This window comes from Ramularia collo-cygni (genome assembly GCF_900074925.1).
Source record: "Ramularia collo-cygni strain URUG2 genome assembly, contig: RCC_scaffold03, whole genome shotgun sequence".
Classification (NCBI taxonomy): Eukaryota; Fungi; Ascomycota; class Dothideomycetes; order Mycosphaerellales; family Mycosphaerellaceae; genus Ramularia; species Ramularia collo-cygni.
In genome coordinates this window covers 750,830-772,201 of record NW_019716257.1, presented here as the reverse complement: position 1 = coordinate 772,201, position 21,372 = coordinate 750,830, and the positions used below count along the sequence as shown (strand labels likewise).

At 53.8% G+C, this 21,372-nt stretch overlaps 9 protein-coding genes; 4 read left to right on the top strand and 5 right to left on the bottom strand.

Moving 5' to 3' along the window:
• Positions 1-61: 61 nt before the first annotated feature.
• On the top strand, positions 62-3,127 carry RCC_02655 (related to Exportin-T; the record flags this gene model as incomplete). The annotated part of the gene is made up of 1 exon (XM_023767946.1): positions 62-3,127. The coding sequence occupies one exon, from the start codon at positions 62-64 to the stop codon at positions 3,125-3,127; it is 3,066 nt and encodes a 1,021-aa protein (XP_023623714.1).
• Positions 3,128-7,443: 4,316 nt separating this feature from the next.
• Positions 7,444-8,811, top strand: RCC_02654 (uncharacterized protein; the record flags this gene model as incomplete). XM_023767945.1 has 3 exons in its annotated part: positions 7,444-7,762; positions 7,836-7,985; positions 8,180-8,811. The coding sequence occupies 3 exons, from the start codon at positions 7,444-7,446 to the stop codon at positions 8,809-8,811; spliced, it is 1,101 nt and encodes a 366-aa protein (XP_023623713.1).
• A 1,242-nt stretch (positions 8,812-10,053) lies between these two features.
• On the bottom strand, positions 10,054-10,848 carry RCC_02653 (probable F1Fo-ATP synthase subunit 7, mitochondrial; the record flags this gene model as incomplete). XM_023767944.1 has 4 exons in its annotated part: positions 10,054-10,083; positions 10,137-10,223; positions 10,295-10,690; positions 10,837-10,848. The coding sequence occupies 4 exons, from the start codon at positions 10,846-10,848 to the stop codon at positions 10,054-10,056; spliced, it is 525 nt and encodes a 174-aa protein (XP_023623712.1).
• Positions 10,849-11,567: 719 nt separating this feature from the next.
• Positions 11,568-12,233, bottom strand: RCC_02652 (probable Nascent polypeptide-associated complex subunit alpha; the record flags this gene model as incomplete). XM_023767943.1 has 2 exons in its annotated part: positions 11,568-11,892; positions 11,947-12,233. 2 exons carry the CDS (start codon positions 12,231-12,233, stop codon positions 11,568-11,570), a joined length of 612 nt encoding a protein of 203 aa, XP_023623711.1.
• A 395-nt stretch (positions 12,234-12,628) lies between these two features.
• On the bottom strand, positions 12,629-13,343 carry RCC_02651 (probable 60S ribosomal protein L14-A; the record flags this gene model as incomplete). XM_023767942.1 has 4 exons in its annotated part: positions 12,629-12,679; positions 12,814-13,077; positions 13,156-13,264; positions 13,327-13,343. 4 exons carry the CDS (start codon positions 13,341-13,343, stop codon positions 12,629-12,631), a joined length of 441 nt encoding a protein of 146 aa, XP_023623710.1.
• Positions 13,344-14,127: 784 nt separating this feature from the next.
• RCC_02650 (uncharacterized protein) lies at positions 14,128-15,135 on the top strand (the record flags this gene model as incomplete). Its single annotated transcript, XM_023767941.1, has 1 exon — positions 14,128-15,135. The coding sequence occupies one exon, from the start codon at positions 14,128-14,130 to the stop codon at positions 15,133-15,135; it is 1,008 nt and encodes a 335-aa protein (XP_023623709.1).
• Positions 15,136-15,809: 674 nt separating this feature from the next.
• Positions 15,810-17,416, bottom strand: RCC_02649 (probable 26S proteasome regulatory subunit RPN7; the record flags this gene model as incomplete). XM_023767940.1 has 2 exons in its annotated part: positions 15,810-15,903; positions 15,957-17,416. 2 exons carry the CDS (start codon positions 17,414-17,416, stop codon positions 15,810-15,812), a joined length of 1,554 nt encoding a protein of 517 aa, XP_023623708.1.
• Positions 17,417-17,715: 299 nt separating this feature from the next.
• Positions 17,716-19,386, top strand: RCC_02648 (related to mRNA cap guanine-N7 methyltransferase; the record flags this gene model as incomplete). Its single annotated transcript, XM_023767939.1, has 1 exon — positions 17,716-19,386. One exon carries the CDS (start codon positions 17,716-17,718, stop codon positions 19,384-19,386), a length of 1,671 nt encoding a protein of 556 aa, XP_023623707.1.
• Positions 19,387-19,719: 333 nt separating this feature from the next.
• On the bottom strand, positions 19,720-20,534 carry RCC_02647 (probable VPS21-GTP-binding protein; the record flags this gene model as incomplete). XM_023767938.1 has 2 exons in its annotated part: positions 19,720-20,370; positions 20,451-20,534. 2 exons carry the CDS (start codon positions 20,532-20,534, stop codon positions 19,720-19,722), a joined length of 735 nt encoding a protein of 244 aa, XP_023623706.1.
• Positions 20,535-21,372: the final 838 nt, after the last annotated feature.

Genomic DNA, 21,372 nt, shown 5'->3' with positions numbered 1-21,372 from the left:
ACTCGCCTGCGAGCCACCGGAAGAGACCAGCACGAACACGATTGAGTACAATTTTACGAGCATGGAGACACAGGTCGAACAAGCTATCGAGCTTGCCTTTGACCCTAGCACCGACCAAAACACCAAGATACAGGCATATGACTTCCTCACTCGCCTACGCGAGGACGCCAATGCCTGGCAGATATGCCTAGTGCTGTTCACGCGCCATCCCACGCCGTCCGAAGTTGTGCGACTGGTGTGCCTGGAAATCGTCAACAATGCCGTACAGACACAGCKACTGGACCAGTCCGCCCTGAACGACGTACGCCATCGGCTCATGGACTATGTGCGGCGGCGGTATGGGGCCGGAACGGAGGAAGTGGACACACCCACTATACAAAACAAACTCACCCAGACCATCACATACCTTTTCACGTCCCTATACGCGGCCGACTGGCCCGACTTCTTCGACGAGTTTATTGCATTGGCCGGCTCTCACGCTGCTGCCAGTCCAGCACACACGGCTGCCACAATCATGCTTCTGCGCATCCTAAGCTCCATCCATGATGAGATTGCCGATGTCATGATCCCACGCACCGCAGATGAGCAACGTCGCAGCACTGAACTGAAGGATCTGGTTAGGACAAGACATGTGAACAAGATCTCCGAGGTATGGCAGGGAATCTTGTCGAATTGGACGCAGCTGGACCTGAGCCTGGTCGAGATGTGCCTAAGGACTGTCGCAAAGTGGGTCAGCTGGATTGATATATGGCTGGTGATAAATGAGAGAATTCAAACGGCCCTACTCGATATTGCGGGCCAGCAAGGAACACTCAACTCTGAGAGTAAAGAGGCCAAGGCAAGGGACGCAGCCATCGACACTTTCACAGAGACTGTGGGGAAGAAGATGGCCCCCAATGACAAGGTCGAGCTCATCAACTATCTCAACCTTCCCACCATCATTGGCCAACTCGTAGCGAGCCCAGCGCTCGCAGAACTACGAAGTACGCCAGATTACGACACCGACTTGGCTKAGACGGTCGCGAAACTTGTAAACAATGCAGTTTTCGACGTTGTCAAGGTCCTCGACAGTGATACCATTGACGATCAGACTCGAGCGAGGGCGGATCAGCTGCTCCAGTCCTTCGTGCCGCACTTGCTTCGTTTCTTCTCAGACGAATACGATGAAATCTGCTCTGCAGTGATCCCATCCTTGACGGATCTTCTCACCATGTTCCGAAAGTTGAAAAAGTCAAAAGGCAACTTGCCCAGTCACTATTCCAGCATGCTTCAACCGATCCTGAACGCCATCATCGCCAAAATGAAATACGATGAGACAGCATCATGGGGTGATGAAGATGATCAGACCGACGAGGCCGAGTTTCAGGAGTTGCGTAAGCGCCTCCACGTGCTACAGCAGACTGTGGCGGCGATAGATGAAGTGCTTTACACTGAGACCCTGAGCCAGGCAGTAGCCAGCACGTTAGGACGATTAGGGTCAGCAGATCGGCCGAACTGGCGCGACCTTGATCTCGCCCTGCTGGAGATGCATCACTTTGGTGAGCTCGCAACGAAGAATGGTGGCCTTTACAACAAGACCAAGCCTACTTCAGAGGCCGCTTCTCGTCTGGTGGAGATGATGTCGACCCTCGTCGGTTCTGACCTTGCTTCGTACCCGCATCCGGCTGTTCAGCTCCAGTACATGGAGATCTGTGTACGATATGTGCAGTACTTCGAGCAGAATACGGCCTCGATTCCCAGGGTCATGGAAAACTTTGTTTCCTTTGTTCACAGTGATCACAACAAGATACGCTTGCGATCATGGTACCTCTYCCAAAGGTTTGTTCGACACCTGCGGGCACAACTTGGTGAATATGCTCAGACTGTCGTGCACGCCATTTCCGACCTTTTGAACATCAAGGCGGAAGTGCCTGCCGATAGAGACGATGACGACGTCTCGTCAGAAGACAACACGCAATCTTCTGATGCGACCTTTCAAAATCAACTATATCTCTTTGAGGCTATCGGTCTCGTGTCCTCGACCCAAAGCGTTCCAACAGCGACGAAAGTTGCCATAGCAAAGTCGGTAACAGGGCCTTTGGCGGCAGACCTCGCCAACCACTTGCAAGCTGCGGTCCAGGGTGATGAGCGATCGGTTCTACAGTCACATCACGTTGTAATGGCACTGGGATCTCTGGCTTACGGTTTCTCTGATTGGACTCCGGGTGTCACAAGCGGAGCACCTCCTCCAACTGAGGTGTCGCAGGAGTTCGTCACTGCGAGCGATAGTGTGCTCATAGCATTGGAAAACCTCAAGCGCCACTCCGACATTCGTGCCGCAGCTCGCAGCGCTTTTTCGCGATTCCTCGGCGTGCTCGCTTCACATGTGTTACCACAACTGCCACGCTGGATCGACGGACTTTTGTCGTCGGCTTCGTCAAACGACGAGATGGCAATGTTCCTCCGCACACTAGGGCAAGTCGTGTACGGATACAAAGCTGAGATATCCGGTATTCTCGACCAGCTGCTCTCGCCACTCTTCTCACGCGTGTTCACTGGCTTGTCTCAACCGGCCGCCGGCACAGATGACGAGATCCAGCTCAGGGAACTCAAGCGCGAATACCTGAACTTCGTCTTGGTTATCCTGAACAATGAACTTGGCGCCGTTCTTGTGAGTGCGTCGAACCAAGGCATCTTTGACACCTTCATCGCATCGGTGACACGCTTCTCCTGCGATCCAGCTGATCCACAAAGCGCACGATTGGCCTTCTCAGTTGTGACAAAGATGACTGTCATCTGGGGTGGTCCCGATATTGCACTAGGTGCGGACACTATTCCCCAGCCGACCCTGCCTGGCTTTGATGGATTCATCCTCTCCCAATTTGCCCCTCTTCCGTGGACACTAGTTTCTACCGACAAGGTCAGTGCGGGCGATGCGCAAATGCGCAGCGTTCTGCAGGAAGCTGCCAGTTTACAGTGGACCATCCTGCGAAAGAATGGTGCCGGTTATCAGAATCAACTGCAAGCAGAACTACGAACCCTTGGGGTGGGCGATGAGGGCATTCAATCCTACTGCCAGAGCATCGCCGGTGACATATTTGCTTTCCGGAAGTTCTTCGTGTCGTTTCTACAGCAGGCGAAGCGGTAGCCGAGCGAGCAAATACGCAGGTAGCTTCTTCAGTGACCAGCCGCGGTGGACTTTGCGAGGACATGGAGGGTGACTTTGGTTTGATGATACCCAAGCATAGTGCATGTAGTGACGTTCCAATCAAAGCTCATCTTGCTGCATATTGTCGCACATTTGACCGAGAGCGAAAGATAGGTCGGCCGCGCCACACTACAAGCGTTTAGCTACGAGGTGAGAAATGTAATTCTGCACTGTCACTTGAAATTCCTTGATCTCGACGACAGCTTACGGCGTTCAACAATGTTCGGCAGTAACCGTCGTCCATGAATATCTTTGTCTTTTTTGCGATCTCCGCTGAAGTTGCTACCCCAACCATCTATTGCTACTGATATCAATGATAATGGCCGACTCAGAAACGTTGTACGCATCCATCGTGCTGATGTACATATGACAACTGCTCTGTCTAACTCAACCCTACGCAATCCAACGGCGATAGACGAGGGACACTCACTATGACTTGACATCTATCATCTTTTTTGCCTTGCAGAAGCGCTGGCAGAAGGACTTGAGGTTACCGTACTTATTCAATCAAGCAGCCTTCCAACGACCGATTCTTCGGTCGACAACTTCCAGAGGAGGCTGCTGATTGCAGGGCATGTGATGAAAGTCACCATTGTTCCGTTCTGATGTCAGAGAGTCTCCACTTCTGCTTCGGTGTGACAAGAACGATGACTTTGGTCGCATACAGTGGCGCTGCAAGGAGCGAGACTACCACATGGCGCCCAGAAGCGTTGCAAGGTTGTGGTCTAGATCCTGCGCATGCCACATGGCGCCTGGAGGCGTTCACTTGTGAATGTAGATCTCGACCACGCACACTTAATGGCTTGTCGATCGAAGGAAGTAGATTAGCTGATTCCTAACCGACGTGCCCACCGATGCGCCCTGGATTCGGACATTCGAAAGAGATTTGCAAACTTGACGCATCAGAGCAAAGCGCCGACTGAGCAACAATCCGGAGCACCGTCTGTTCGAATGGAACTCCAGTGACACCCGACCCGAATAAGCGAATGCCTACCGTTTACTCTGGTAGCGGTTGAGGCTATCGTTAAAACGTTACCCTCGAAGCGGACTCCTGAGGGGATCATACGCAGTGATGTGACGTGACGTCCATGTGACTCCGCTTGGTATGTTGTCGACGAGTGGTTCGCCAATTCTACGCAGGGTTCGTCTGTAACGGGCCAGCTTGATGATTGTATCTTTTTCTTCTCCATAGATATGCGGGCCAGTGAGACCAGCCGCACACTCGGCTGTATTTTCAGGGGCTGTCTTGTGGGAGCCTGAGAGCTGAGCTGCTAGCCGACATTACTTGCCGAATCCCTCGAACCGCTGCTGGCTGCGAATGATCTTGCAGTCCATCATTCAAGGACTCAAATTGCGTCAATGCAACGATGTAGTTCTCTGAGCTCTCCGAGAAGTGGGCATGCAAGATAAGGTCTCCATAGGCGAAATGAGATAGATTGTTGGTCGTCCATGCACCGACGGAGCATTTCGAGTGTAAAACGGTGTCTAATGATGGTCCGCTCTGCACTCGTGAGTCCTCCTTCGCTCTCTGTGTTGCGGGGCACCCCTTTGGCGAGGTGGTCGGTCCAGCTGGAAAGGTGCGTTCTTGAACACCTGCGTTACACGATTCATGCCCGATACAGCTGTCAAAGAGCGACCGCGATCCTCGAAGTGAGCTTCGAAGCTCCAGGCTATTCATTATTCGAACTTGAAGATGACTTCATACCATCTAAGTTGGACAGACTTGTGCAAATAGCCGGGCAGATCATCCACATTTTGCCGCGCGCGGAACCTTATGCAAACAGACAAGGGGCCTTGGTGCCAAGCAGGTAGCCAAGTGGAGCCCGTGGGCCGCGACAAGACCGATCACCATGCCGCCCATCACCCCGACTGTGACCGACGACAATGCCGCGGCGGACAGTAAACGGGGGTCCCGTGGAGGCAAAAGCCGTTCCAAATGCAACAAATGCCACAGTGGTCGATCTCGATTAGTGACAAGTGACAACAAGGGAGATCGTCATGAGGTGAAGCAGGCGTGGCCCAGACTGCGTTGGCATCACTGTCTTTGGTATGCAGTAGTGCGATMTGCCGACCCGCCTGCAGTTTGGATGTGGATCGCCGCGTGGGAAGATTGTCGTCAGCGCCACCGAGTGGGCCATGGGCCACTAAGCAGAGCTACCATGGACACGAGTACCGAAGTAGATTAATGCCATGCCATGCCACACGCGTGTGTACCACATGGCGCCTGCATTCGATAGAAAACCCTCTTCCGACACGAGGGAGAACCCAGGAAATTGACACGAGCCCAGCTTCACGTTCTCGTTGCACGGAAGCTATCCGTGCCAATCTCTCGACCAGACCCACTGGTGTCGGAGGTTAGCAGGACATTTCGCACTCGGGGTGGTTTCTCCTCGGCGTGCTAGAAATTTGCACAGTAGGCGCTGACCTGGCTGATCTGCAGCCATGCTCGAAGACTGAGTCGATCTTGCGATGATCATCTCTCTGATGGGCGAACGCGACACCTCCTCCCCGTGATTTACGGACTGTCTGAGAGGTGGCGCGGGCGAGACTTTTGCTCGCTTAGCAGCACGATGTGGCTCGGATGCACGAATGTGCTGTTTGTAACAACTATGCCCATGACCCTGGATGCGCGAAGGCGTCCTTGTGCTGTGCCACAGTCTCCTGGCACTGGTTTATGCGTTTCGTCGGACATTATCTGAGCTCGGGCCGGAGTAGCGGTGTTTGCACAAGTGAGGGTGTTATTACTCGCTTTCAATCAATCGATGGCAGACCATACGCAATCGAGTGCAAGGAGCCCGACTTGCCGCGGTGAAGACGTTGTTTTCGGAGCCACATTGATGATGGTCGATGACAGCCCGTAGCCAGAAAGAAGCGTATGACAGTCCCCTCAGGTCGCGGGACACGAGTGATGATCCCTGCAAACCACGTTTCGATCTAGGTTAAGCGAAGATCACCAACTTCCGAAGGTCCGAAGGTCCGAGGCCAAGACTCCACACATTCTGACTCTGCTTCGGATGCACCATCGGGCGCGGTGGTCGCTGTTGTGCGTCGCCGTGGCCCGTTGGCATTGTTCAAACTTCGGTCAATAGGGATGGCACGCATCCCTTGCTATCGACCGGAGCGGGGGTACTGATGACGCCAAAGACGATGATCGCTCGCCATGCTGGAATCGGAGAGCTAGCGCATCGGCACGGTGCAGTTGCATGTACGCCAATGACACGCTGGGTGCAAACGGAGGGGCAGAGCGGCTCTCGACATCTCGTCTGCGATGATGAGCTTGCGGCGTTGGCGCAGAAGCGTGCATTGGGTCTGTAGGTGGGTGCGGTGGCAGGGGCGCAGCGGCACGAGACGGCCTCTCACAGCCAGAGGAGAACAGCCCGCGCCGCAATGATGCGAGTTAGTTCGTTCGCACCCATACCGCTTGGCCCGTGTGCTCAGTTGCAAACCCTGCCATGTTCAAGCTCGTCCAAGATAGGTGAATTGACCGCGGTGGTTTTGCACGACCCTGGCCGCCTCGATTGTTGCAAATTGACAGCGCCGCCGCATCTGTGACAGACAGCCCATCCGTCCTACTCGCATCGGTAGAGCGACCTGCAGGGCGGGCTTGGAAAGGGAACCTGAAGCACCACAACAACAGCCCGCTGCGCACCTTTGTTGTCGGTGCCGAGAAAGACCACATCAAACTCACGCACTGAGCACCAGATCTTCTCGCACGCGAGAAAGATCTCCATGAGGCGTCCGTCAGATCAATTGCCAAGTGGACTTTAGCCCTACGTGCGAGCGCGTCGTTTTCCTTCCATCGAAGTCTCACTGGCCGTAAACGGTCCATCTCCCGAACCCGCCAACGATTAGCACTAGGATCCGCCGCCGTCAGCACTAGACTTGCGCTACGCAGCGGCGCCCACGCGATCAGAGTGGTCACTTTGTTGCCGCCGGCCAGCACAGGGCATCCGCCTTGGTGTATCTCCTGCAGAGCTAGAGGGTGTGCCGCCCTTCTATGCTGGACCTCCCGGTACGTTCAATTTACCAGTGCTGTGTGCTACTGTGCCTCCAATTCGCGTCCGGCGCCCGTCTGCTTCGCCAACTCCCCTGCTCACCGAACTGTCCACGCAGATATCAAAGACCCCTCCCTCTCCATCCTCGCCACCCACACAGTCTCAGGCCGTTGTTACTGTATTGCTTCAAATCGAATTCCTCCGGTCCGCTGGTTCTGATTACTTCACTCCGGAAGCCTTCTCGACCAAACAAACGCTTGAATGGCAGCCGTTGGTATGATGGCATACCCAGCCCGCGAGACTTTCAACGGCTATCCCCAGCAATACGCCATGTATCCGACACGAGTACAACAGATGCACCCTGAAATCGCCGCATCTAACAATGCCAATCCATATGCAAGCTACACATCAACGCCGCAGCCCCAACAGCAGCAACAGCAGCAGCAGCACCAATACCATCATGCTGCGACCCGTTCGCCACAGTCTTCTGGTTCTCCCGTATCAGACGATGGCCTCAAGCCGTCCTTGCCCTCCATCTCGAACCTACTTGGAATCGCAGACCGACCAACGCTCGAATCAGGTCCGTAACTCCTCCACGCGTAACCTGCGTAAGACGCTACGTTACCCGCCCAGAATGCTAACTCAGTACGCAGCCTCTCAACACGCGCAAACGTCGACGCAATTGCTCGRGCAGGCACAGCAACGACAGCCATCGCCACAGCAGTATCAAACAGACKCCAGATCACGAGCTCAGGAGCAAGCGACCAGTCCGCGGACAGCCGTTCATACATCGGCACCTTTGCGTAAGTTCATGATTGAAGTCCGAAAAACACCTCCCATGCAGTTTCTGTCTTGTACAGAGGCCGCAAGATCCTGGGCTGTTCTCGTGGATTTCTGGGAGACTGTCCCGGATGATCATGTATCCATCAAGCCACAATCACCATGCCACCTTCTGACACCTTCATTGAGACATTGCTAAAGGTTGTTTTCCTTCTAGGTACCGATTCCGTGTTAGAGGGTACCCAAAGTCCGTCTGCAAGCAATTTGTCCGGTCCACCGTATTTTGTGGGCTCAGCCATCAACAACACCGACCCAGCCGATCAACGCACACTCCAACTCATGACGAAGCGCGACTCTGTACCGTCTCAGCCAAACATGTCTCCATACGGCTCTGCGCGATACACATCATCACCCTACGCAAATTCACCTGGCGCAGGTTCAACAAGTTCCTACTTCTCTCCCACAGAGCCCAGCTACCCAGTTCCACACAACATGTATCAGCAGCGCCCCTTGCCCTCGAATTTCCCACCCCAGGCGGTACAGCAACCGCCTCATATGCCGACTAGCAATCCTTGGGAACATCACCATTACATAAGTCCTTCTTCGCAGGCGACCTTCCCGCAATCACAGGATCGATACATTTGCACGACGTGCAACAAGGCGTTCAGTCGACCATCCAGCCTGAAGATTCACACCAACAGTCACACAGGGGAGAAGCCTTTCAAATGCCCACAAGCTGGCTGCGGGAAGGCATTCTCAGTGCGTAGCAACATGAAGCGCCATCATCGCGGTTGCCATTCCGCCGGCGTGAGCCACATGCCACCCCAACATCCTCACATGATGGTTTGAGACTTTTCGCCGATTTTTTCAGAACCTTGCAGTTGGGAGGCGTGCGGCTCCCCTTCATGTGACCACTGCGCCGAGAGATTGACTCAGGCCAACCCGGCAAATAATGCATGAGCGCTGAGAGAGATCTCACATGGCCGGCCTAGCCTGTATCATACGGCAAGGCAGCTTCTCAGGTCACCAGCAGAATCGACGATTGCCGCCGTGTCACAGACGATAGGACAGCGCGACACCGAAAAGAAGTGTCGCTGGGAGGAATTCGGCAGACAGACATACAGGAGCAGCAATGCATACTAGTGGTAGTAGACTCCACGTAGCGGAGGTGGCTTGCATCAGCTGCAACGTAGGAAACCAGCATCAATTGCAAATTGACATGAGAGCTACGAGAACTTCCCGAATCGAGTTCATAATTGCGGACTGGCGCGGACTATTTCCACATGGGCTTTGGCAAACACAAGGGCAACAGGCAGGTAGTGTCCATGCAATACTAGCTCAAAGCATGTCCGTATCGTCATTGCAGAGTGCATCGTTCAATCGAGGTCAGAATGACGCAAAATGTTGGCCTATCCCAAAAGAGAGCGGATGCACTTGTATGGCAATTTCGCTGCTTCGATCGCGTCTATCGTAAGCACCAGGCGCTTGTATAGTCAGTGGCCCTTCGGACCAACGTACGCTCACCGAGCGTTCCTTTGGCTACCGGCGTATTCTCGCCATATCGGGACACACGAGTCGTGACGAGACCGCGATGTGGTGCAGACGAATCGGTTAGTTAGGGCATCGGATCCTATCATCTGTTAATGACCGACATCTGGGTCCGATCACTGTTGTCGGAGCGATTGACAGCAAGGGACATCGGGATGGACAAATTTGGTTACTGGGGAAGTGCATGCAGGGGGAAGTATGACAGGCGGCTCGCGATGAAACGCAAGCTCGAGTRTCCGGTTGATGCGAGGATGCCGGTCGAGAATCTGCCATGGTCACGTTATCTAGCGTGGCATAAGCTGCGGCCTGCCTAGCACCAGCAGGCAGTGCATGAATGCATAATGCATTCCGAGTTGAAACACCCAGGATCTTGGCAACCAGCCATGTCAAAAGCAACTGCTGCTTACGGAGTGAATCTCTGATGCATGGGGAGGGAGCTAGAGGTAAATGCAAGCGGTCGGATATTGTCGCGGATCATGAACGGTGTTCAACAAGCTTATATACACAGTGGACTCTATGAAAGTGTGGCTGTGCCGTAGACGCCTATATCGCAGAGAGGTTGCCGAATTTCTCCTATTGACTTTATCAGCATTCGAACAACTTCCACGACCAATGTTGTGACCTACCTGGTAGCCTGGAACGGACCAGCGACCCTTTGATACCAGCTGCTCAACGCGCTTGTCAATGTCTGGGCGAGCTGTGACCACGTCGTCCTAGCATGATGTTTAGCCAATGTTATCACGTGACTTTGACACACGGCATGCTGGCTCTGCCGGATACATACCACGGTGAGCTGGTCGAATGGCCGAGCAGACTCAATGTTGGTCAAAGTCTTCTCCAAGTCCTTCAGCTCAGCATCGACCTTKCCCTTGGTCTCCTCGGCGCTCTTGACAGCCTGTGCCTCAAAGGCCTCAATAGCCTTGATCTGTCGCTGCACATCGTACTTCTTGGGCTGGAAAGCGTTGAACTGCTTCTCGATGTCGTTGATGACGTCCTGGTTCTTCAGGATGCTGCGGTACTGCGCGAAGTCGACGGTCTGGGACTCCTGAGAAAGGACCTGGACGCGGCGGCGCGCATCGTCGTTGCGCTTCTTGAAGTTGGCGAGCGCGGCGGCAGTGTTGCCTCTGAGACCAAGTTTGGAGCCAAGGTTGGCCCAGTCGACTTTGAGGGCTGCAGAACGCTGCGGAGATATGCCTGTTAGCTGGCGTCGTGAAAATGCTGTCTTTCCCGCGGCGACAGCGACAGCGATGTATGCAGAGGTGCTTTATTTAGCAGAGCCAATGGCTCAACAATTAACACCTGTGACTGCACGCAGATTTGACATACCGTAGCCGCCATTGTGAGAGATGTTGCTGGGTGAGGAGTGGTGTGGTGTGAGGCTAGTTGAGCGAGGTGATGTTGCAGGGCCGGTAAAAGCGTCTCCAAACCGAGCAAGCATTTGGAAGATCTCACCCTCCGACGCCTACAGCCCTCGAGCTTCACTTCAGACCCATAACACAAAACCTCTTGCTACGCAGTTCAATCGAGACAGATTCGTGAAGGAGTCGCAATTCCGGATTCTGCGTCCCTTACGCTTGAAAGGCTGGCAAATTTGACACGCAATGCAAAACTATTCACCCGGCGCTTTCGATTCGAGGTAGGAACTTTGGCAGAACCACGATCTGACAGGATGTAACAATCTCTACGAAACCTTTTGAGATGCGAAGCGTGATGGATAAGGAGCGATTGCCTCACTCCGACCATCCAATCCCTTGGTCTGCAAAACATAATTGCAGGCACTCGTCTTTCACCGGCAACGGGGGCAACGCAAACGGTGCACGTGGGAAGGGCCCATCTCGAACATGCAAAGAGTGGCGGGTCAAAAAGAATCTCCGAGAGCAAATTTTGAGCGATTTTCTGAAGTTGTAATGTCTCGCCCCATCGCTGAGGAAGCCCAGCGGCTACTGGCGACGAAGCGTGACAGATCTCAGTCGCAGTCATCACATGTCAGATCTTGCCATGACCAGGTGTTACTTGCTGGAAAAGGCAGCCTGACATCGTCTAATCCTCCGTTCCACCTATATGCTCAATGCCATGATACTGTTGACAATATCATTGTCGTTCTCCTTGAGTGCCTTGACGGCCTTCTTCCGGCTAACGCTGGCCTGGGCCATGACGAGCTCAATGTCCTTGGCCTCAAGCCCAGTGTCATCGACCTCCTCACCGTCATCCTCCTCCTCCTCAGCAGGCTTGCTGGCACCCTCCTCAATGGTCTTGCCCTTGTCAGCGCCGTCGGCGGAGTGGTCGTGGGAAGCCTCGTTGGCGGATTGTGCTGCAAGCTGCTGGGCCGCGGAAGCCTGAGCCTGCACGTTGAGGTCCTCGATCTTAGCCTCGCCAAAGATGCTGTTTCCTGATTAGCCATTGTGCGCGACCATGACCCAATGCCAATCCTCTTACATCCAGGTGTTGCTGTTGGGGGACTTGTAGACATCTGGGTTGCTGATGACGAAGAGGATGTTCTTTGGTCTCCGAAGAGTGACGCGAGTGATGCCGTCAATGTGCTTCAGCCCAAGCTTTGAAATTGCCTTGCGCGCCTTCTTCTCGTTCCTGCTGTGCACAGCAACCTGAGCACCAGCGGGAATGTTGGCATCACCACCTTCCTCGTCTGAGTCCGAGGAGTCCTCCTCCACATCCTGCACCTTCTCCGGCTCGTCGACAACTTCCTCAATGCGTGGGTTGGCCATTTTTGCGGGTGTTTCGGTTTAGAGATTCAAAGCTCAGATGCTGATGTACAAGCTGGAAGTGGGTTTACTGCCAAGAGTGCCCGCACAGAATTTATACACGTGATCAGGGGACTGCGATTACTCTACAGACGGCAATGACAAAGAATTACACGCTGGACAGTGTGAGAGACGAGAGCAGTATATTTGGAAAAGTTGACGTTGAAGCCCTCAGCGAGGCCATGCATTTGAAGCGCTACCAAAAGCCTTGAAGACAGCCATTTCATTCCCCGATTCGCCAGCCTATCCGCCAGACAGTCGGTCTGGACCATCTGGATCCCAGCATAATGCTTTTCGGACGTTTCGAAGTTCCGTGATGTGTGTGATATGCAGAAGCGCACTGTGCACTACGTTGGAGCTTATGCGCTGGCCTTGGCCGAGGCAATGGCCTTGCGAACCTCGAAGCGAGCCTGTTCATAGAGTCAGCTGTGTGTGCAACAACAAAAGTGCGCCGCAGCAGAGAGTCCGTCCAGCATTGCAATGCCGCACAACGGCGAACACTGAGAGCCTCRCGATCTGCTTCCTGCCAATCTCTCCAACATACCTGCTTCCTCAAACGCATGACCTTGAAGCGCTCAAAGTCGTTCAGCTGCTTTCTCCGCGATGCTTGCTCCATCTTCTTCGCGTAGGAGCTTCCAGTCCACTTRGCATCGACGTCAGCGGCCTCCCACTGCTTCTTGAGGGCTGCGGAACCAGCGGCTCTTGGGAGCTTGGGGATGACGATGTTGGTGAGGGACAGGCTCTTGAGAGGAGCAGCGTGACGTGGAACGGCGAGCTCCTCAACCGATGATGGGCCATCTACGAGGACCTGTAAAAGTGTGAGTTCCCGTGTCCTCCAATTTCATAGTTGCTCCTCCTCAGACAAGTCGCTCGGGATACCACGTACGCGCTTGTGGTCGATGATCTGGACAATGGCAGCGGTCCTGCCGGCGAATGGACCGGTGGCGAAGAGCACGACACGGCCGACCTCGACGAGTCTCCAGTTGCTGGCGGTCCTGCACGCGGAGTGTGTTAGCCACGACCTCAACTGCATTTGCGCATCGTTCGTAGCACGTACACTTCTGCGTCTCCCATTTTGGCGGTTAGTAGTGGGTCGGTGGTGAAGTTCGATGTCGCTGGCTAGACAAGAGCTCACAGCGTGGTGAAGTTACATTCGAAATTCCGTGTGTGTCAAAAGTCGTGTTACTCGGATCGGGAGCGCGGCCGCTAGTAATTTTGGGTGTCTTCTTCTCCGAACTTTTTCACTTCCAAGTTCTCACCAAACCACATCCCCATCACCTTCCCGCCAACCACCTGCGCGACATCGCGTCTCATCATGAGAACCGCCCGAGCGACYCATCTACGATGGTAAGATCCCCAATCTCTTCTGCACGTTCGCCGAGCCCGCGCTCCACTCTATTTCCTGATGATATAATTTGCGATTGATGGCTGCCGCTGGAGTTACACGCCTGTTTCTCAGACAGCACAGTCAACGTGATATTCAATTCTTACATATACTGATCTCCCAAACCCGCATCCTGCTCGCTCATTCTGCTGTGATGTCGAATTACAAAAGCTGACTGGAATGCAGAGCACAACGAACATTTTTCACACTTGAGCTACCTGAGCTCTCCTGCTCGCGTCAAGGTACGTTACCAACCATCCCTATTCGCACCACGCAAATTCATATGAAGACAACACGCACTAGATAGTAATTGACCTTCGGGCATGATACTTCTCTAACCAAGATCTCTGACACTCAACCCTTCCCTCACCATCTCGCATCAAACCTACTGCTGGTCGTCATCAGCTAACCATGGATTATAGCTGTTGCAGTCTCACAACTAAATGCTGGAATCGAGCTTTCCCACTCAAGAGCATGGCGTCGTCTCGTGACACCGTCACGGCACCAGTACGAGTTCGTGGCAAACGCAAGGCAGGCCCAGAAGAGAAGTGGAACTTCGGCAAACGGCGAGATCCCAAACTTCAGAAGCGGCGACCCAATACTGCCATCTATGGCCGCCAGCCACMCTCGACAACTTCTGCTGATGCAGCTTTCTCGCCCGCAACAGCACGACCGAGAAAGCGACGACGTCGTCTCGTCCCACAGTCTCCACTCGAAGAGCTTCCTCCTGAAGTCTTGCAGACGATATTTGCATATTCTGCAAACATCATGCTTCCACTGACCTCCACCCAGCTTGCTTCCAAACTTTGCAACAGTACGCATTTGCGTCATAATCTTAGTGATCGTCTGTTAGGCCCTGTACTTGGATGCGATGTCGCTACCCGCGCTTCTGCGACGGACCTTGCATCTGCAACCCGACTGCTCAACAGCAGGTTCATGGACTTTGCCTTCTTCAAGACATGGCTTCGTAGGTCTCGCGACGAGGTTCCGGTATCAGATCAGTCGAGTGACCTCGCGGATGAGCTCGACTGGAAGGGAATGTGGTTAGCATGCCAACCATCTTCAAGCTTGCTCCCTCCGCGGAAACTCTTCTCTGCTCCTTTCTCACAAGAAAACACTGCGTTTCTCTCGATTCTTGCTCAACCCATTGACAACATTACATCTCTCAATCCTTCTTATGGCGAACTTGCTTACGACGGACTGTCCGCTGCTGTGTCATCAGGATATGCCGAGCTTGCTTCAGTGCTACTCGGCATGGGCATTACTGTCACTACGGAACTGTTGCGTGCTGCCGTCATCGATGCTGGTTGCGACGAACCTCTTGTTCGGCAACTCTTGGACGCCTATCGTAGCACCGATGATGACATGGATCTACTTGACCCGATAATTTGGTCCTGGGCCGAACAGGCTCGCGATACTGGCGATCCAAAGGGAATATGGCTGATGGAGGTTATGCGAGAGTCGCACCGGCTGCGTGCTTGAGTTTCGTAGTAATGTATACAACAAGATTTCACAAAGATTTATTCAGCTCGCGTTCCACTTGGTCATCAAATTTCAGCAGTGATTGCAAATTAATGGCGAGTGGGTGGTAACAGTAAGTKCCCATCATATTAAGTGTTTAAATAATGACTTCTTTGAATCATAAGACCGAAACCAATTCAATCTATGGATATTCGGAAAAGTGAGGTATTCAAATATAGGGTTAGGGTTGGTGTGGAAGAGTATGCATATAGCTTACGGKCAACCTATACATTCAGTGATGTCGAAGTCGATGAATTCCTGGCTAACATACAGCCCCTCCTGTATACGGGAAGACGAGCGGGAATCCCGAATCAATCCCCGTCGATTGTCCACAGAGTAGAGTGCGAAGCTTGGACGAAAATCTCCCTGTTTCTTCAACTTGCTTCGGTGCTCAAGCTCTATGGTGTCAATGCATTGTTATATCGATGAGCTGCGCGATAATGAAAGGTGTGCAAGAGTCGGTGAAAGCGGATGATCGTAACGAGACATCGGCGACGATAGACAATTCAGTCGTCTTTGCAAATTTTATTCTGCGTACTCATGACTGCCACAATCATATCGACGCCACGCTATGGTATGCCTATCAACGCCCAGCACCGGACAATTTTGATACAGAGTTTTGATGCAAACCAGCTTCAACTACGCTCACTTCCCCGGAGACGAACGACCTGGCCATACTTCTGTAGCTTCGTGATAAGCTGGTCGCCCTGCTTGACCACATCGTTGTATCTGCGATGTTGTGTTAGTGCTTGCATGGAGCGGGATGGGCCGTTTGCACTCACTGCTTGTTCTTGTCGTCCGCTCTCTGGGTTGTGATCACGCCCTTGACCCGGTCAATTGTGCAGGGTAATCTCTGACTTGCAATGAACGGTGCGAGATCCCTGTCCAGCCAATCCACGCTCACACCGAAGCTCTTTGCCATGCTCTCCAGACCCACCACCTTGTACGACTGCAGCAATTGAGCATACGCCCGAAGTCGCATTTCGCGCACAAACCAGCTTCGGTGCTCGTAAAGGTACCGATCTGTGGAAAGGAAGTTGCTCTCGACCGCGGCCAAGCTGGAGAAGAATGTGCTGTAGTCTCCAGAGTAGAGAGACTGGATCATCTTCGCGAGGGATTGAAAGTCAATCTTGGGCTCCGCCTTTGCCTGTGCCTCGGCCGATGCGGACCCCATCGCAAGAGTGGTCAAATTGACAGCAGCTGGCTTGGGCGTGGCAGATTGCTCGTCGACGGCCATCTTCTCCTCGTCTCCAGCTCCCGGTCCAGCTGATGCAGCGCCGCCAATCGCGGCGAGGCGATCGGCATCAGACTCGCTACCAAAGACAGCTCGAACCTCGGGAGCGTCAACTACCTTGGTCTTGTAATCGCGGCGAGGCAGGCTGACGGAACCGGCTAGAGTTGCGTAAACGACCAATGAACTGTATGGGCAAAGCTCGGTAGATGTGAATGTAGAGAGCGAGTCGAGGAGAAGAGGAGCAGCCAGGTTGTATGCGCGGATGGTCAGAAGGTGTAGACCCTGATATGCCTTGAGGCGATTGCGACGGTCCCAATCGCCTCCACTCTCGACAAGCTGGCTTGCTCGGGCGACGTTCTTCTTGACTAGCAGCTTGTCGTCAAAGAACAGGCCAAGGCGGATGATGGCGAGCACAATGTCAATCTTGGTGCCCAAAATGCCAGTCTTCTCTAGCAGCTTCTCAAACTCCTCCAGCGCACGGTCCTTGTCGCCCACACGTGCATAGAACTCGGCGCGTTTGCCACGAGCGGTCTGCACCTCAGTCTCGCCCGAGTTCTCAAGGGCATCGTCTTCTTCTTTTTGAATAGCGGCTAGCTCAGCCTCGTTCTCTTTCTGTAGCTTGGTATACAGCGACTCGTCCCACGGAAGCTCCACGCTGGAGTCAGTCTTGCCGCCGAGAACACCTACGATTGAAGGCGCATTGATACTGCTCGTACGTCGTAGAGTGTGGCCAGGTGACGGAGCGCTGCCCTGGCTGTGGCTGGCTGCTGAAGCGCGGCCAAGAGTGGGTGACATGGCGCCACTGCCCTCACCTGCCTTATTCAGACGACCAGATTGTGGGTGAGCAAGGTAGGCGTACAGCGGCGCCATCTGGTGCGTACGGATGTCATCTTGGATTGCCTGTAGAGCGACATTCTTGGCAGAGGGAGACGTCGACGGCGATGCGATGGCGAATACGTTCTGGGCGAGGGACAACGTCGGGAAACGGAGGTATTGGGGGTCTCCCATGGCGGGCAGTGACTGTAGGGACTTTCGCGGACGGCTTGGAGTTACAGCTGAAGATTGACGGCGGCGGAGTTGGTATCGGTCGTGCTGTTGTAAGTTGGAAGATTGTGAGAAGCGTTGATGATGATGGTGAAGTCGCTGCATCGATTCACATGCCAGATCAAGCTATGGCACTAGCGTGTTCGGAGCTTTGAACTTCGAACATCTGTTCTGGCGATGCTCCTCCTTCTGCTGAACATGATTCCCGACATCAACATCACACAACAGCACCATTGTCGTGAAATCTATCGTTTCTCACCATCATGCCTACAGAGGAACCACCGTCGGAGAATGGCATTGGCACCCGACGTGTAGCACCAAAGCGGAAACGCGAGACTCCAGCCTCGAAGCTCGCTGCTGCTCGATCCAGCACATCAAACACGCCGAACGCATATGCTCGTCGCAGCCCGCCGAGAGATGCTCCGCGCCCTGGTAATATCAACGCCAGCTCCGACAGAGCACGCGACACTTCCCCTGGCAGGCATGGAGATCGAAATGATGAGAATGGCGACAACTCCCCGCCTCGCAAGCTGAAGCGCCCCGGAGGTGGCTCTCGTATAGCACAAGCGAACCGCGAAGCCGCAGAAAAGGTACGCAAGGAGCACGAGGCTGCAGCCAAAGCGTCGGTCCTGGGGCGACCCACAGCCAGCGCCGACATCGTCGCCGATCACTACAATGCAGTTCCTGAGCGAGGCCGTGAATGGAGGTCCAACGAGAGCAGAATCAAAGGTCTCCGCAGTCTCAACAACTGGATCAAATCTACACTGATTCAAAAATTCTCACTCCCCGAGAACCCAGTGCAGAGTCTCAAGGTCTTGGACATGGCGTGTGGTAAAGGGGGTGATTTAGGCAAATGGCGCAAGGCGCCGCAGGTGCCAGCTCTCTATGTGGGATGCGACATTGCGAGCAAGTCAATCGAGCAGGCGCAGGATCGTTACAAAGAGGACAACTCTCGTGGCCCCCGATTCCAACGTGGACCACAGATGCACGCGGAGTTCTACGTTCACGATACCTTCGGCAAATCTCTACACGACATCAAGATTCTTCGAGAAGTCGGATTTGATCCAAATGCCGGCCCAGGACCTAATGTGATTCAAGGGGGTATGATGACGGGTGGGTTTGATGTAGTCAGCATGATGTTCGCCTTGCACTACTCGTTCGAGACGGAGAMGCTGGCGAGGGGAATGTTGAGCAACGTTTCTGGCGCTTTGGTCAAAGGCGGTCACTTCATTGGCGTTATGCCTAACAGCGATGTGATCTCTGCAAACGTCAAGGCTTTGCTGTCAGGCGAGGATGCTGGGAAGGACCCAATCGATGCCGCCACTGGCACGAGTGCTGCTGACGATGACGACTGGGATCCTGAAAAGCCGGCCGATGCCTCTGATGATGACTGGGACCCTGAGAAGCCCGCTGACGGACCAGCATCCGATGATGATTGGGATCCCGAGAAGCCTTCAGAAGCATCTCAAATACCCACCGAGACAGCACCAGAAGCCGCGTCAAATGGCGACTCTACCTCACCAGCCAGTACCACTCTTCCAGATCTAGAGTGGGGCAACGACATCTACAAGGTCAAGTTCCCGAGAACGCAGCCTCTGACCGGCAAGCCTCTTCCAAAGGACGGCATCTTCCGACCCGCATATGGCTGGCGTTATCACTACAGTCTAGAGGAAGCCGTAGACGCAGCGGAATTTGTCGTCCCATGGGAGGCCTTCCGTGCGCTGGCCGAAGAGTATGGGCTGGAGCYGCAGTACCGAAAGGGCTTCAGGGGTGTGCTGGACGACGAGTGCGAAGACCCTGAGCTGGGGAAGTTGGCGGAGAGGATGAGGGTCATGAGTCGAGATAGGACTCAGGGTGACAACGGCTTGCTCGTGAGCAAAATGGAGCGGGAGGCGGCCTTCTTCTACCATGCCTTTTGCTTCCGAAAGGTTTGAGATTGTTGGCGGCAGGCGACCTTAAGGCGTGCTAGCAGCATTCACATTGGCGCCATATGGCCATTCCTCGTCGGGCAGGTAAACGGTGCACTCACGTTGAGATATGAAGCTGAATGATCCAAGACTCGCGGGTTCCAGTCCTATCACAAAATTCAATGTACCAACACGTCGTTCATTTCGTGTCCGCAAAATAAAGTGCATCATTGTCCCGCACGTACAACACCAGCGTGTGACTGTTCTGGTATYGCACGTCTGCCTTCTTCCCGGCTGCGACTTTCCTGGTCCATTCCCCAAGCATGCCATCGATTCCAGCGTTCTTAACAGACTAAACACTCAACATGCGCAGCCCTCCTTGGGTCCAGCGTCTCCACCTGCATTCAAATTGACCCTGCTGTTATCTTGACCGGCATTGATCGCCGCCTGTGTCCCAGCACCAGCACCACCTCCTCGTGGACCCTTTAGGCTCGTCTCGGGAATAGCATTCGCAATGGCAGTGAATACCTCGCTGACATTGTGCCCAGATTTGGCGCTCGTCTCGAAGAACAGCAGATTCTCTTCATCGGCATAATTCTTGCCTTCCTGGCTGCTGACTTTCCGCACTGTGCCCGTCTCCTCGCCCTCTTCCTGCTCCTCTCCCTCTTGTGGCTCCGCATCGGGGTTATCGTCCTCGCAGAGATCGAGCTTGTTACCAACCAAAGCGATTACGATTCCAGGTGAGGCTTGTCGTTGTAGTTCCGCAACCCAGTGCTTTGCTTTGATAAGACTGCTCGCTTTGGTGATGTCGTACACAACCAGGGCCGATTGCGCATTGCGATAGTACATGGGTGCCAGACTGGCGAAGCGTTCCTGGCCGGCGGTATCCCAAATCTCGAATTTTATCGTCCGGGACGGAAGCTGACATTTCTGCGTGAGGAAGGCGGCGCCGATGGTGGGCTCCTTGTTGGGCTGGAAGTCGTCGTTTACGAAGCGCAGTACGAGCGAAGACTGGTGGCACGCGGTCAGTAACGGCTCGAGAAAAGTTGGACCATCGACAACCAACGCGATCGCGCAAATTTGGTGCTCACCTTCCCTACGGCAGCTTCACCAAGCAGCACGAGCTTGACGCTGCTGCTTGGTTTTGGCGCTGTGGTGCCCGCCGAGTCGCTCATTATGAATTTCCGATTCTTTCCTGTCTTATGATATTTGTGGCAGTGATTGCGAGACGAWTTCAAGTCGGATATGTTGGAGTTGTGCAGGTCTGCTGTGGTTGTGTGATAGACTTCGCCGAGAGACTGATGTAACAAGTGCTGGCGACCCGTGATGATGTCTTGCTAGCGCAAACTCAAAAAAGGCTACGTGCCGCAACATGGCACCCAGCGACGATGTCTTTCRGAAGAGCTAACCCAGCGCTGGTCAGTGAACAGTATAAGTGTTGAGATAAGACGTTTTCTACAAACATTGCGAAACGACCGAACTCTTTGACCATTCCATTGACCACGTCCTTTAGAGCCCGTTCGGTTTCCATTCAGACCCCTGTCGAAAGCAGGTTGGCAACCACACGTCTAATAGCTCAAGCGACATGACCCTAACAGCTAGACGACAATGTCCTCTACCGCTTGACCTTTGCTAGCAGTCCTCACGTGTGCCGCGGCAGCGATCTTCAGGTGGCCGGTCACATCCGAGGACCAGCAGCGAAATCGTCGTCCAGGAGCGAAGCACCTCATAAACAATACCACCTACTGCTGAAACAAATCGGTCGAAAAACTCGCTCACGGATCTCGTGGCTTTAATTCGTCATGCTTGGTGATTTTACAACCATTGTGAGTAGTAGACATGGGTGGATTTAGCCAGTAAGATATTTGGGTGGGCACAGAGCTCACGACCGCGGTTTGTGAATGTCTATTCGCGGAGGCCCAATACGACGACACATCTCACATCGTAAGCGAGTCGCAAGCGTATATGCATCATCTCCTCTTGAATTTGAAATTCCGGGGAAGGTTTTCTTCA